Source organism: Stegodyphus dumicola, chromosome 9 (genome assembly GCF_044657685.1).
Source record: "Stegodyphus dumicola isolate Sdum_Otavi_A_Nest chromosome 9, ASM4465768v1".
Lineage (NCBI taxonomy): Eukaryota > Metazoa > Arthropoda > Arachnida > Araneae > Eresidae > Stegodyphus > Stegodyphus dumicola.
In genome coordinates this window covers 22,529,325-22,542,520 of record NC_140776.1, presented here as the reverse complement: position 1 = coordinate 22,542,520, position 13,196 = coordinate 22,529,325, and the positions used below count along the sequence as shown (strand labels likewise).

General features: G+C 33.9%; 1 protein-coding gene across 3 annotated transcripts in view; it reads left to right on the top strand.

Annotated features, from left to right (window-relative positions):
* LOC118198686 (uncharacterized) overlaps positions 1–12,893 on the top strand; it is a 69,659-nt gene extending 56,766 nt beyond the window's left edge. Inside the window, exons 3-5 of one of the 3 annotated variants that reach the window (XM_085823272.1) lie at positions 2,471–2,623; positions 7,790–7,836; positions 12,567–12,893. In XM_085823272.1, coding sequence (XP_085679398.1) covers positions 2,593–2,623; positions 7,790–7,836; positions 12,567–12,791 — 303 coding nt within the window. In that variant the 5' untranslated portion in view covers positions 2,471–2,592 and the 3' untranslated portion in view covers positions 12,792–12,893. Of the gene's footprint in view, positions 1–2,470; positions 2,624–2,884; positions 3,042–4,099; positions 4,219–7,789; positions 7,837–12,566 lie in introns of those variants that run through there. The other 2 variants (XM_035370425.2, XM_085823273.1) reach the window with 2 other exon arrangements.
* The last annotated feature ends 303 nt before the right edge of the window (positions 12,894–13,196 follow it).

Sequence of the window (13,196 nt, the reverse complement as noted above, 5' to 3'; positions counted from 1 at the left end):
GGATTTAGAAGAGAATTTTTTCCTGACGTCTGTACGTAAGTATGTACGTATGTACTTCTATACCCGAAAACAAGTAGCCTCAGAACATTGAAATTGTGTATATGTTACTGCTGTAAGATGTAGTTGTGCACCTCCCCTTTTGGTTGCAATCAAGCCGCACCAAATATATATATATATCACTCTGTTACCCATCCGGGTGAGCTCAGTTTCTCAGTTAATTCTTAGATGTTGGTAAATTGTATATTTTTTGTTTTAAAAGAAATTGAAGTATATTGTTCTTACGTTCCGGTTAAGGTTTTTATGCCTTAAATTAATCCGCACGCATTAGTTGTAGAATAATCAAAATTCGCTGGCCTTAGTATTTTTATTTTTCTGGCATAGCCTTCTCTTAAAATGTGTCTCGGGCTACATTACACATAAAAAATACAACAATTTTACTTATAATTCTACTAAAATTACCTATCTAAGTACAAAATTCTTAACAATATTATTATTTAATTTATCTTGCATAGTATTTCGTTTCATTATTAAAACAAAATTAAGCTGGTATATTAACCTGCATTGGACACAAAATAATTCTTCGAAGAATGAGTTTTTATCGTTTCTTCTTTCTCAAGATTTCCATTCCATCAAATATTCATTGTTGCATTTTCAGTTACTACAAAAACTTTTATGTCTTTTACATTGATAAATGTATACTTATATGTTATAAGAGTGTCCACGTGAAGTTCGCTGCCAAAGAATGCTTATCAAAATTTTTCCCAGCTATGATTGTCGAAAATTTAAGTTATCTTACGAATTACCTTTCGTTTTGCATTCGGATATACTCAACAACTTCACTTTAAACGGTGAATTACTATTTAAATTGTTGTTACCAAATGTTATCGCCCTGTGTTATATTTAAAGATATTAAATAACAAAAAATCTGCGTGAATATATGCATGTTTCTCGCATTGCGTAAAAACGGCTGCAGCTAGGGCCATCAGCTTTTGAATAACGTTATCCTGCACTCGTACATGGGCATCTGAAAACCCGAATTTTTAATGTCGAATTTGTTTTATTATCCATTTCATATTCTGCAAAACTTTAACGAACTTTTGATAAAGGAACTCAAAAATTCAAAGCGAGCAATGCCAACAGTGTACGAAAAAAAAAAAAAAAAAAAACTTTTTTATCTCTATCGCGCGAGACTGTCTATCGGAAGTTCTGAAAATATGTTTTTAAATATTTTGTGATATTGCTGTTGAATTGAATTTTATGTGGTTTAAGTGCAAAGAAGATGATAATTAATAAATAAACGTAACACACAAAACATTAAAAAAGTCTCGTTGGGCGTGATATAAAATCTGAAAGCTCTCAAATTTTATTTATAGTCCAAAGGGCCAATTTGCCTAAAAGGACTATTAATTTCGTTTTGGCATTTTGCGTAGATTCACTACAAGCGTTGTTTCACTTTTCAAATTGTTGCCACTAAATAATACCGCCCTGTTTTATATTGGTAAAAATTTACAATTGGGTGCCCCTTGTTTCTTGGCGATTCTTTTTTGACGATAGGATCGGCGCCAGGAAGAAACAGTTTCAAGATGGCCGCTACACAAAACCAAAATAAGAAGTCAAAGAACTGCACAAACTCTGTGTTCATGTACACATCGATCTGTTTTCACTTAAAAAAAACATCCTGGAATTGCACAAACTAGGCATTACGCACTGCCTTAAATTTGTCCATGTACACAGCAATCTATTTTCATTTAAATGAAATCATTAAGCTAAAACAAAGTTGAAACTCTAATGGTAACCAGAAGTGAGGTTTCATCGCCAAAATTTAAAAAAAAAAAAAAAAAAAAAAAAAAAAAAAAAAAAAAAAAATTGTCGCTAATCGAAGGGGCACCCAATTCAACACTAGAGCCTTTATATTTAAAGAAATTAAATATTGAAGAATCTGCATAAATGTATGTATGTTTCTCGCATTGTGTGAAAACAACAAGCCAACGAATTTTGAATAACGTAATCCCCCTGCAAATATGCGCATCTGCTGGAAGGGCAAATTTGAAATTTGGAATTTGTTTTATTATCGATTTCATATTTTGTAAAACTTTAACCAATTTTTTAATAAGAAACTGAGGGATTCCAAAGCGAGCAATGGCAACATTGTACAGAAAAAACTTTTTTATCTCCAGCGCGCGAGACTGTGTATCGGAAATTCTAAAGACATGCTCATTTAAAAATTATTTTACGATATTGCTCTTGAACTGAATTTTTATGTTTTAAGTGCGAAGAACATGATATTTAATAAATAAAGGTAACATACAAAATGTTAAAAAAAACGCCCCTTTAGACGTAATTTAAAATCTGAAATTTTTCTGATTTTATTTTGTTGCTTTTTTTAATTATCTAATATCTCTACACTTTCCTTCGCAAAAATTAATGGTAAATAAGCTCGAAGCGTATTTGAACCATGTCTTATTTGCAGATGAAAGCAAATTTAACATTTTTGGTTCCGATGGGCAGATAATTTTATGAAGAAGAAAAAACAAGGAACTTAATCCCAAGACATTGGTTGGTAGAGTAAAGCACGGCGGTGGAGGTGTCTTCATGCAAGGGTGCATGTCAGCATCAAGATTAGGTAACTTAGTATTTATTGAAGGCATAATGAACCATGCTCTTTATTTAAATGTATTAAAAGATGATTTAAAATTATCTTCCCCAAATTTGCGTACTGAAAACATTTTTTTATTTATTTTTAATGTTATGGGAAAAGGGAATTTCTGTTAGTTAAAGCAGCAAAGGAAATATATGTCTCCTCTATTTCCTGTCTAAGGATAAAATTTTTCTTCTGAAACATACTTCCTTAGCAGGAAATTCCTTTCCCTAGATCCCATTCTCTATATAAATAGAAAATACCTTATTTAAAAAGTCAACTACATGGCAAATTATTGCACCCTATTTTGAAAGTTAAATCTAAATGCTAAGCAGATTTGGAGAAATGCATTCCTCGAGAATTCTGACGGCTGGGATCTTTTGTTTTCTTTTTGTAAGTTATGGTAAGTGATAACCTGGTCTAAATAAGTTCATATTTTTATACCTAGCTCTAAAAATATGTTGTATATGTATAAAAGAATCTAATATATAGTGTTTGGAAACTTTAAGAATTTGTAAAAAAAGTGGTGTAGACCGGAATTAAATTTGAATATAAAGCCCAACATTTTTTCATATCATCTCCATGCAGTTTTTAATAAAACGAAGCTTTTCTTTATTTTAATACTGACCTATTTTCTTTTTCTGAAATTTAAAATATAAGGAGTCACAGATAAAACACACCCCAAAAGTAATCGTACATTGAAACATTTTCGTAAAATTTCATAACTATAATTATAGTCTGACACATTTTTGCATTTTGATGACGTTTAAAAATTTGTGTGGCTTTTTTCTTTGCTTGCTTACCTCGTTATAATTTAATTAATATTTAAAAATTTGTCGTAGTCGTAAGGAAACAACAAATATAACTCGAAAATTGATCATTTTTCATGAGAAGGGTGGAAAATATATCCAGGACATCGCTAAATTAGTAAATTTATCCCATTCTGGAGTGCATTATGAGATAAAACGCTTTGAAGAAGGAAATCGGATCGAAAATTAAGTATGAAGACGTCGTTCCGTCAAAATTAATTCAACGTGATCAGAGATTTATAGCTAGAAAATTTATGAAAAATCCATGTTTGAGTGCTGTAAAGATTTCCAAGGAAATTACTGAAAACTTGTTTGCCTTAATTTCACCTGAAACGTTTCGACCAGTACTCAGATAAGCTGGATTACACAGACGCTCTATTCGAAAGTGCAAAATAGAAAGCTTATTAATAAGGTATTTCTCCCGCCTTATTAGCATGCCTTCGTAGTGTAGAGGTCAGCACGTTCGACGCGTATTCCAGAGGCAATGCTTCGAGTCCCGGCGAGAGCATTGCTCATTTTTCACAACTCCTGCTTCCAAAAATACCTAATATCTCTACACTTTCCTTCGCAAAAATCAATGGTAAATAAGCTCGAATTTGAACCATGTCTTATTTGCAGATGAAAGCAAATTTAACATTTTTGGTTCCGATGGGCATATAATTTTATGAAGAAGAAAAAACAAGTAACTTAATCTTAAGACATTGGTTGGTAGAGTAAAGCACGGCGGTGGAGGTGTCTTTATGCAAGGGTGCATGTCAGCATCAAGATTAGGTAACTTAGTATTTATTGAAGGCATAATGAACCATGCTCTTTATTTAAATGTTTTAAAAGATGATTTAAAATTATCTTCCCCAAATTTGCGTACTGAAAATTTTTTTTATTTATTTTTATCAGAATAGCGATCCTAAGCACATGCCTCTCAAGGTTCACCCTTGGTATGTCTATAACTATTGCAAGTTCTAAAATCCCCCCTCAATCACTAGATTAAAATCCGATAGAACGCATTTGGAGAGAATTAAAAGTTACAATACGAAGACACAATACAAAAACTTAAGCTGAATTAAAAACAGGAATGCTGGAAGAATAGGGAAACATTAATGCAGATAATTACAAAAAAAAAAAAAAAAAAACATGTGAACTCTATGCACAGATGTTTGAAAACTGTCACTAGTGCTGCAGGATATCTTACAATATACTAACTAACAATTATACTACAATATTTACTAATATGTGTAAAATTCCTTTAAAGTGTACGAAGACTTTTCTGGGGTAGCTTTTCCCGCTACTTTTTGATTATTAATTTTTCCAAAATACAAGTTTAACGTTCACAAAATAACTAATGTCATTTTGCTAAAATGAATTTAAAGATATTATTAAAAAATTCTCACTCTTAAATGTTAATTGTTATTAATGAATAAAGCAATGTTTCTCTGAAATTCTTAAGTATACGAACACTTTTGTGATCCATTAAAAATTTATATTAGATCATATTTAACTTTGTTGGAAATCTCTTTTACATCCAATCGACCTCTTATTGTTACGAAATGTCCAGGCGCTGTAAGATAGCTTCCCCGCAAAGCAGTTTTAGAGTTGAATAAAATGTCAAGGGAAAACAGGGTTGCCAGGCGAGAAATCACCCATTCGGCGACATTTGGCGACAAAATTGGCGACCTGCCATGGACGGCTGGAGAACCTTCTGGAACGAATTCTTACCGATTTAACCCATAATGTTCTCGAACACCAGTCAAAAGCTATATAAACCTTGCTGTTAGGCGGAGAGTTAGTCAGTATTGAGTTGGTGTCTCGTTTAGCGAGTCAGTCCCTGCGGAGTCGATCGAGTTGACAGCCGGGCAGCGAGTGCCGAGTGGGTCGTCAAGTGCACCGAAGGAGTCTCGTAGTGTATCGCGGTTAGTGCATCGTCGAGAGAGCGTGTTGAGCTCCGGGAACGACTAAACCGAAGAGTCGGGAGCCGTGCTCTGTATGTCGTCGAGTGCATCGCGAGTTGTAGCGTGGAGAGTCTCGTAAGTACGTGGAGTTCCGGGAACGACCGAGCAAAGTCGGGAGCTGTACTCTGGTGCTTTGCCGTGAAGCTTTCTCCACCGTTATAACCTGATAGGGTGAAGACTGTGTCGTTGATTGTGTCAGCTTGTTTATAGTAGATCTTCGACGACTGTAAAACGTAACTTTGGAGCTGTCCTGATCAATATTTGCTAAATAAAGTGTGTTTCGATACATCATCAAGTGTCGTCATTATTCACTCCAAATCTACGAACCCCGTACGACGTGAAGGAAGGAAATAACGCAACAACTGGTGTCAGAAGTAGGATAACGCAACATAATTATCTTGTTATTCCCAATTCCCCCCCCCCAAAAAAAACACTTCATATTTTGAACAGCTAAAGTTAAAATCTTTATTTATAAAACAAATAATGTGTGTAAGAAATGCTAAAAGACTTTAAGCGTTCTTCTTAATTTCAGGTAAGCTGCATTGCGTCCAAATCATATTGATAGCTTATGATGAAGCTTTGGAAAAAATTCTATGGAAAATCATCATAATATGGCTGATACATTAAAAAAAGTTCGATAACAAATTTTTTGAAATTTTTAATCATCAGCACTCGAACTAAAGATTTGAAGGAAGAGTCATTTGAAGAAATTTTCATTATACATCATATAAAAAGTTTTAACAAAATTGAAACTCAAAAAGTACCACCGGGATTGTAAATTTGAAGGCAAGGTTTTCATTCCTGAGTTCAAATTTTATTTATATCATATTCTGTCTGCGTTTGTTTTATTCAGTTTTCCTTACAAGGAATTGCGCACTCTTTTGAATTTGTTATAAATGTGTCTATGATTGATATGTATAAGGTATATATTACAATGTAACAAAAAGCGAGACACGTTTTTTGGAAATTTTTTTTAGCTCTGGTAATGAAATATGATAGGGAAAACAATTTATTTCAAATTCTTTTCTACTGAATACTTTCATATGATGTTATTTTATACCGCATATATATTTTACATCACGAAATAATAGCCTTTTTTTTAAGGAAATTTGATTTTAAGTTAAAGCCATGTGAACGAATTTAAAAGAAGTTACATTTCCTATTTCATATGCAATAATCACGATATATTAAATCTTCCAGCTGCTATAACATTAATTCTAGGTTTAACTAAACAGCAATACAATTTAACTCTTTGACTAAGAATTAAAAAAGTATTTTTACCCGTTTTCTATCCAAGTGAACAAAATATGTTATAAATAAGATAAATTTAGAATTTGGAAATATTTTGACAAACGGTTTTCAAGTCAAAGCCTGGGATACATATGTCCCAGCCGTAGTTAATAGTGGGATACATATGTCCCACACGCAGAAACTATATTGTATGAAATAGATTTTACATCATAAGGTACAGGGTAAAGCATTCTTTGCATAACCCACATTACACATTGGGCAACTCATATTTGTTCTTTTCTCTATGTTCATTTGTGTACAACGAACACAGCGGCGTCTTGATTTTCCAACTATTGGAAGACGATCCCCAACATTCAGGAGATTCTGAAGTACTTTTTTACCCAGCAGTAATTTTTAAACTTTTAGTGGGACATATGTGTCCCGTTAGTAGTCAAAGGATTAAATAAACAGGTAATTTCTGTTGGTTAGGTATACAGATCTTGCTGAAAGGTAGCTCCAAGAAGGTTGCATAGAATCGGTAAGACCTTTGATTTTAAGTCCTCAAGTATGACGTACGGCAAATCCTCATTCCACTGTGAAGACTTATCTCTGTATCTAATATGAAACAGAGACATAAGAAGAGTGTAAAATGCGCTTTTACTTAAAAGTAGTATGCTGAACAGGAGGCACATCTGGTACTTACAAATCAGCCAGCATTTATGACGTGAATTCAAGACAGAATTTTAAATTAAAACTAAATCTAAGTATCTATTAACCAAAGAGTATGCTGAATTTTATTTAAATGCGGAAGTTGGCTGTTAAGCTTGCACCGGCGTGACGGCATTATCAGCCAGAATAAAACAATGCCGACGACAGGAATGCTTAGGCTCTGTGTAAACAATCTCAACCCTTTACTTAAAAACACACGAGTTAATTTGTATTCCGTCAGAAAAACGGAAACAGAGAAACAACAGCACAGATTCAGAACATAAAATAACTGGTTAATTAACACAAACACCCTGTACCACTGACTATTTATAATACCTGTCATTCGTGGAAGACGAAAAAATAAATATTGGTAAATATCAGTATTATCTGCTTCATAGTGTTTAACGAATTTTTTTAATATCACTATTGTAACAGAAATGCTTCTTATTCCCATTTAGCATATGGTCAAGGTCCCAAGGATCCAAAAGACTACAAAGTAGGAGAAGTAAGTCTAATAACTAATTAGTAATTATATTTAATTTTATGTACTAAATTACCGTTTAACAAATTATAGCAAAACTGACGGTTTTTCTTTTCAGAAATTTCAATCACTTGATCTATATAAACTAGCGGACAATCGCTTTAGATGAGTGGGCTGTAGCCAAAGCAAAATTTATAAATCATATGTACATCTGAAATGAAAATGTATAAAAACACTCAATATGAAATGTTTCAGCTTTATTTTAGGCTTTATTAACAATTGTCGGCCATACAAAATAGGGTTGTATTAATGTTGTCCTACAGACACTCTGTGACTATAAACTTCTCCTCAGTGCACTGCTGTGCAACTCTGAATCCTTAATCACTACGAAGAAAGAAAACTGCATTACGTCAGCGGTTCAGTTAGGATTTAAAGTACTGATATTAATGAGATCAACATCTCTTTTGCATATATTACGATATCCTTGTTTGATGGGCGAACGTCATGTGCGCTCTTGAAAACAGCTGCATTTACTTTTGGAGTGTTGTATCGCTCTCTCTGCTCACCTGAAACAACACTTTCGCCCTTGATGTACATACGGATAACAGCAGCAGTTTCAGCCCCTTGCTCTCGTAGAGTTCATTGAAATTTATGAAGAAAGAAAATTACATACGTCATCAGTTCCAAGTTAGGATTTAAAGTACTGATGTTAATGAGACCAACATCTCTTGCATGTATTACGATATTCTTGTTTGATGGGACAACGCCATGTGCACTCTTGAAAACAGCTGCAACTTCGTTTACTTTTGGAGCACTGTAATGCTCTCTGTGCTCACCTGAAACAAGACTTTCGCCGTTGATGTACATATGGATAACAGCAGCAGTTTCAGCTCCTCTGGTAGAGTTCCTTCAAATTTTTCAGCATCTTTTAGGCTTCTGAATACGGATTCCCATTCCTTAAAACTACATCCAACTGTGTCAGCAGATCAGCATTCAAAGCAACATTTCCATGTATATTCATTCTCTGCTTAAAGAATTGATCCAAATCTAAAATATGTAGATAGGGGCCTACTGTTATTGATCAGGATGGGGTGGATGAAGATGCTCGGTGACATATGGCACCTTGAACTCTTCTAAAACAATAGGGACCTGAACCTGTAGGCATTTCCATAGTGGCATCTAAGGAAGCAAAACTAAGATGACAATGCTAACAAAAACAAACAATCCTGAGAAAATTGGTGTTTCCCATTCATACGCCATTCTTCTGGATATTTTCTTTCAGCTTATGCGATTTTCTCATTGTGACAGCAGTCCACGGAAATTCCATGTTCCTTTTTTTCTGGAAAGAAGAGTTTACTGCAGATATCGCAACAAGCTTCCATTAAACGACACAGTGTTACTAAACGTAAACTTCGAGTCCCCACCTTCCTGCATTGTGAAAAGTACTACGTAAATGTCGTGCTGTACTCATATGAAGTCTATCCTCTCGTATAGCCAATGTTTCTTCAGATCGGATTGTCTGTCGTGTGAAGTGTCTTGCATTCTTTGTTTGGTGGCATTCTGTTCTAACTCTTCCACTCGAATTTGTCGATGATGCTAAGAGTCTTGTGTCCTTCGTCTACTTGCAACTTCTGTCTCTTCATTACGCATATTCTGTTGACGTTCCTCTTTTCTGATGAGCCTCCTACTCGTTTCCGATTTAGTTTGTTGAGCAAGCAAATTTTCTTAGCTTTCTGCTTGTGTGCTGAGCCTCCTAGACGCTTCTGCTTCAGTGTCTTGAGTACGCAAACATTTCCTGAATTTCTACTTGTCTGCTGATCCTCCTATTGGTTTCTTCTTCAGTTTCTTCAGCGCGTATTAATATCTCGGTTGATTAAAGCCGTACGAAGATGAGAATGGTTTAAAAGGCTTCTCTGGAAACGAATTTTTAGGAATCCGAAGGGTGCCTCTCACGATACTCAACTTCTAGTCGCTCCGGAGGAGATAATGCCACAAACAAACAAACTAAAAGACAGACGGGCATAGATTTTAATAGTGTAGATTATTTAAAAATTTAACTGGAATTTTTTAAAAATCTGAGCTTGTATAATTTTCTTCGTATTATAACAAGAAATGGAAATTTCAGATGGGTCTGTTTCACGTATGCATTTGCACAACTGAACTTATATTCTGTAAATAATTTTAATAAATTAACTCTTAAAATTCGAAGAGAAAATATTTCCTAGCTTGTCTTGGCTTTTTCTCTCGTGTTGAATATCTGTATTACCATATGACAAAGCTTTTAAAACGAAAGGAAACCTTTAATCTCACTTTGTGAAACGTCCTCTTCTAGTTTCAAAAGTCTTAAAGTATTTGATAATAAATATGAGCTGAAAAATTCAAATTAGAAAAATTCAAATTTAATTAGTTATACTTAAAATAATCTTTCTACAGATGATTTTGATTGCTTTAATCAATTAATAATTAAAGTCAATCAATTGAACTGTGTATACAAGCTAAATAATTTTTATGACAGTTAATATTACCATTCTTTATTTCCAAGCACATAATTGAAGATTTCAGATTTAATATTCAGATGTTTTATATTCAGATATAAATATTTCAGATTTTCTAGAAATGATTGACAAAACCAAAGATTTAATTTTGAACCGATCGTAAGTAGTTGGAGCAAGAGATTAGGTTAGGGAAGTAAAATATTTCAGAAATACTCATATTATATTTGAATTATACTCACCACATTCATGCGTCTCTCAGTATATTGAAAATTGTGTTAGTAATTTACCAGATAACTGTAGCGAAATTTTACTACCTGTTATAATTCGAGAAGTTTTGTCGGAGAGACAAATTAGACTATTAAGGGGTAAAATAAAATTTAAAACAAAAGGGAGTGACTTGAGAAATACTGTTCAGTAGGATTTATTTTAAAATGTAGCTTGCGGCGGACCACAGAGAGATGAGAAAATCGTGTGCGGTCCCTAAAAGTCACTGTTTTCAAGCTGTTATGATGTATCAGACGACATGATCTGAAATCGTAGATGCAATAATTCGTTCCAGTTGACAGTACAAAAGACAAAACTTCGCGACCAGTGTCAAGAGATTTTACTGTTCTGCGGTGTGTCTGGTCGTCAAAGACTCTCGATTTCAGGAGGGCTGATGAACCAATGATCTTGTTTTTTTTTGTGATATCGTTCCAGATATAACGAATCAGAGGACATAAAATACAACCGCAAAATTAATTAGGCGTCGCTAATTCAGTCTGAAGAGATTTTTCTATCGGAACAACAGGCCAGAATGCTCTGGAATTCTCGACTAGAGACATTCGTCGTTAGCAAAATCCTCACATAACGAGGTCAGTAATTTTACCTGCATTAATTGTTCTATGTTTCCTACATTATTATACATTGTGTAAGAGCTTCTCACGATTTGTAATAAATATATTTTGCATTCGAAAATGGAGTTAGAAACGTGCAACCTCAACAAATGTAATAATCATTATATGGAGTCTCAGCGTGACCTTCCTCCGGTTATCACAAATTAATTCTGCGAAAATATATTTTGCGACAACTAGACATTCTCGAGAAGGGTGTGGATAGAAAAAAATTCCTAAAAAAAGATAGCTAGTTAAGAAAATTACGGTACCTTACAAAAATAACATAATGACATTTAAATGCTACTGATATCCAGTTTCTATTTGATAATCTGATATTTATTCAGTTTATCAAAGAAAGATAGAAAATGCTAATTTTTTCCTTGTTTCGAGACATTAATGCAGAAATGATTTTCTTAAGGAAGCTGTCTCAGTTCTGATATGATATAATTCAGTTTTATACGTGTGTTTGAAAAAATCATCACGCAGAATTGTCTTATATAAGTTGGCTTTTGTAAATTAAGCAAAATGAATTTGTAAGTTCACAAAATACAGATTATCTATAATTAAAGAGCCCTACTTCGAAGCTGCTTAGAAGAGAAACCACTGATCAGAAAATTGTGAAATTTTGTGGCTGACTTAATGAAGGTATGAGAATTATTTTCAGCGATAGAAAAATTAGTTACAAATAGCATTACCACAGGCCATTACATCAATAAATTACATTTAACCCCACCTTAACAATTTTACAAATTTGTTACAAAGATCGTGTCTCACATGATGGCAATCATTTTCAGTTACCATTTGAAATCGCAAAATGGCATGTTCTAGAGTTGACTGAAATGTGTGCTGGGAAATGTTCACGACGTGGCGTGAATTGCTGGCTTTACCATGAGGTAAATTTCTAGGATTGCCACGACTTACCAGATGTTTCAAATGCCCCCAAAGCCAAAAATATGGACTGAGGTCTGGGAATCCGAGAGGCCACATATTACGAAAGTACCAGCTGTTTTGGTAAAACAGTTTTACTAACAAAGCGCGACCACGTAAATATATAAGACATTGAGAGCAACAAGCACATTGGAAATAAAGTCCCCGCGAATGTTTCCAGGTTTCACAACAACTGCTGTATGACGTCGACAAAGATTTAAGCGTTTACTACACGTTTTCAAAGTAAAACGCCCTCTGGTGACGCTATTTATAACTCATTTATTTTTCTCTCTGAAAGACATTCTCGTCTCTTTATTAAGTCCGTCACTAAATTTCACAATTTTCTGATTACTGGTTTCGCTTGTAGGCAGCTTTGAAATAAGAATCTTTAATGATAGATACCCTGTATTATGCAAAATTCATTCAAAAGTTTTTAATAAACAAATTTTATTTTCAGCCTAATTTTAGCCTTCAGGGACAAGGTGGAGGAAAAAATCTTCGCAATTTCGGTGCTGGCTACAATGCTGGCGTTGGCACCAAAGTCTGGGAAAGTAAAAACAGAGATAGAAGCTTAGAACTTGGTGTGAACTACGGACAAAGTGTATTTCGTCATCAAGGACATACCTTCAAGAGTAAACCACAATACGGTGTTGGTGGCACCTTTAGATGGGGAAAGAAATAAAGGATTTAGCATCATTTTATGAGATATTTCGAATATATAATGAAGCTTGTATTTTCTGAAGTGTTGAACCTGCAGGTTTCAAATAAAATTTCTTCCTTTTAATTTTCACTTGTAAATCATTCACGACACTTACTTAAATACTGAAAGAGCTTTTTGAGCGACGCAGAATTTTAGATCCGTCATGAAGATAGGTATTTAAACAACATTTATTAATTGAGTTTGTATAATTACTTATTTTAGTCTGTATTTTCATAAAATTGCATGCATTAAAATGATATGTACTTTCTTTAATAGAAAGTAAGAAAGCAAAATATCTTAAATTATAAGCTAATATATGCCAAGTAGCAAAACTTCTGATAACCGGATAAAGCCGGTCATAACGCTCAGAGCGTTAATAAAGATAAT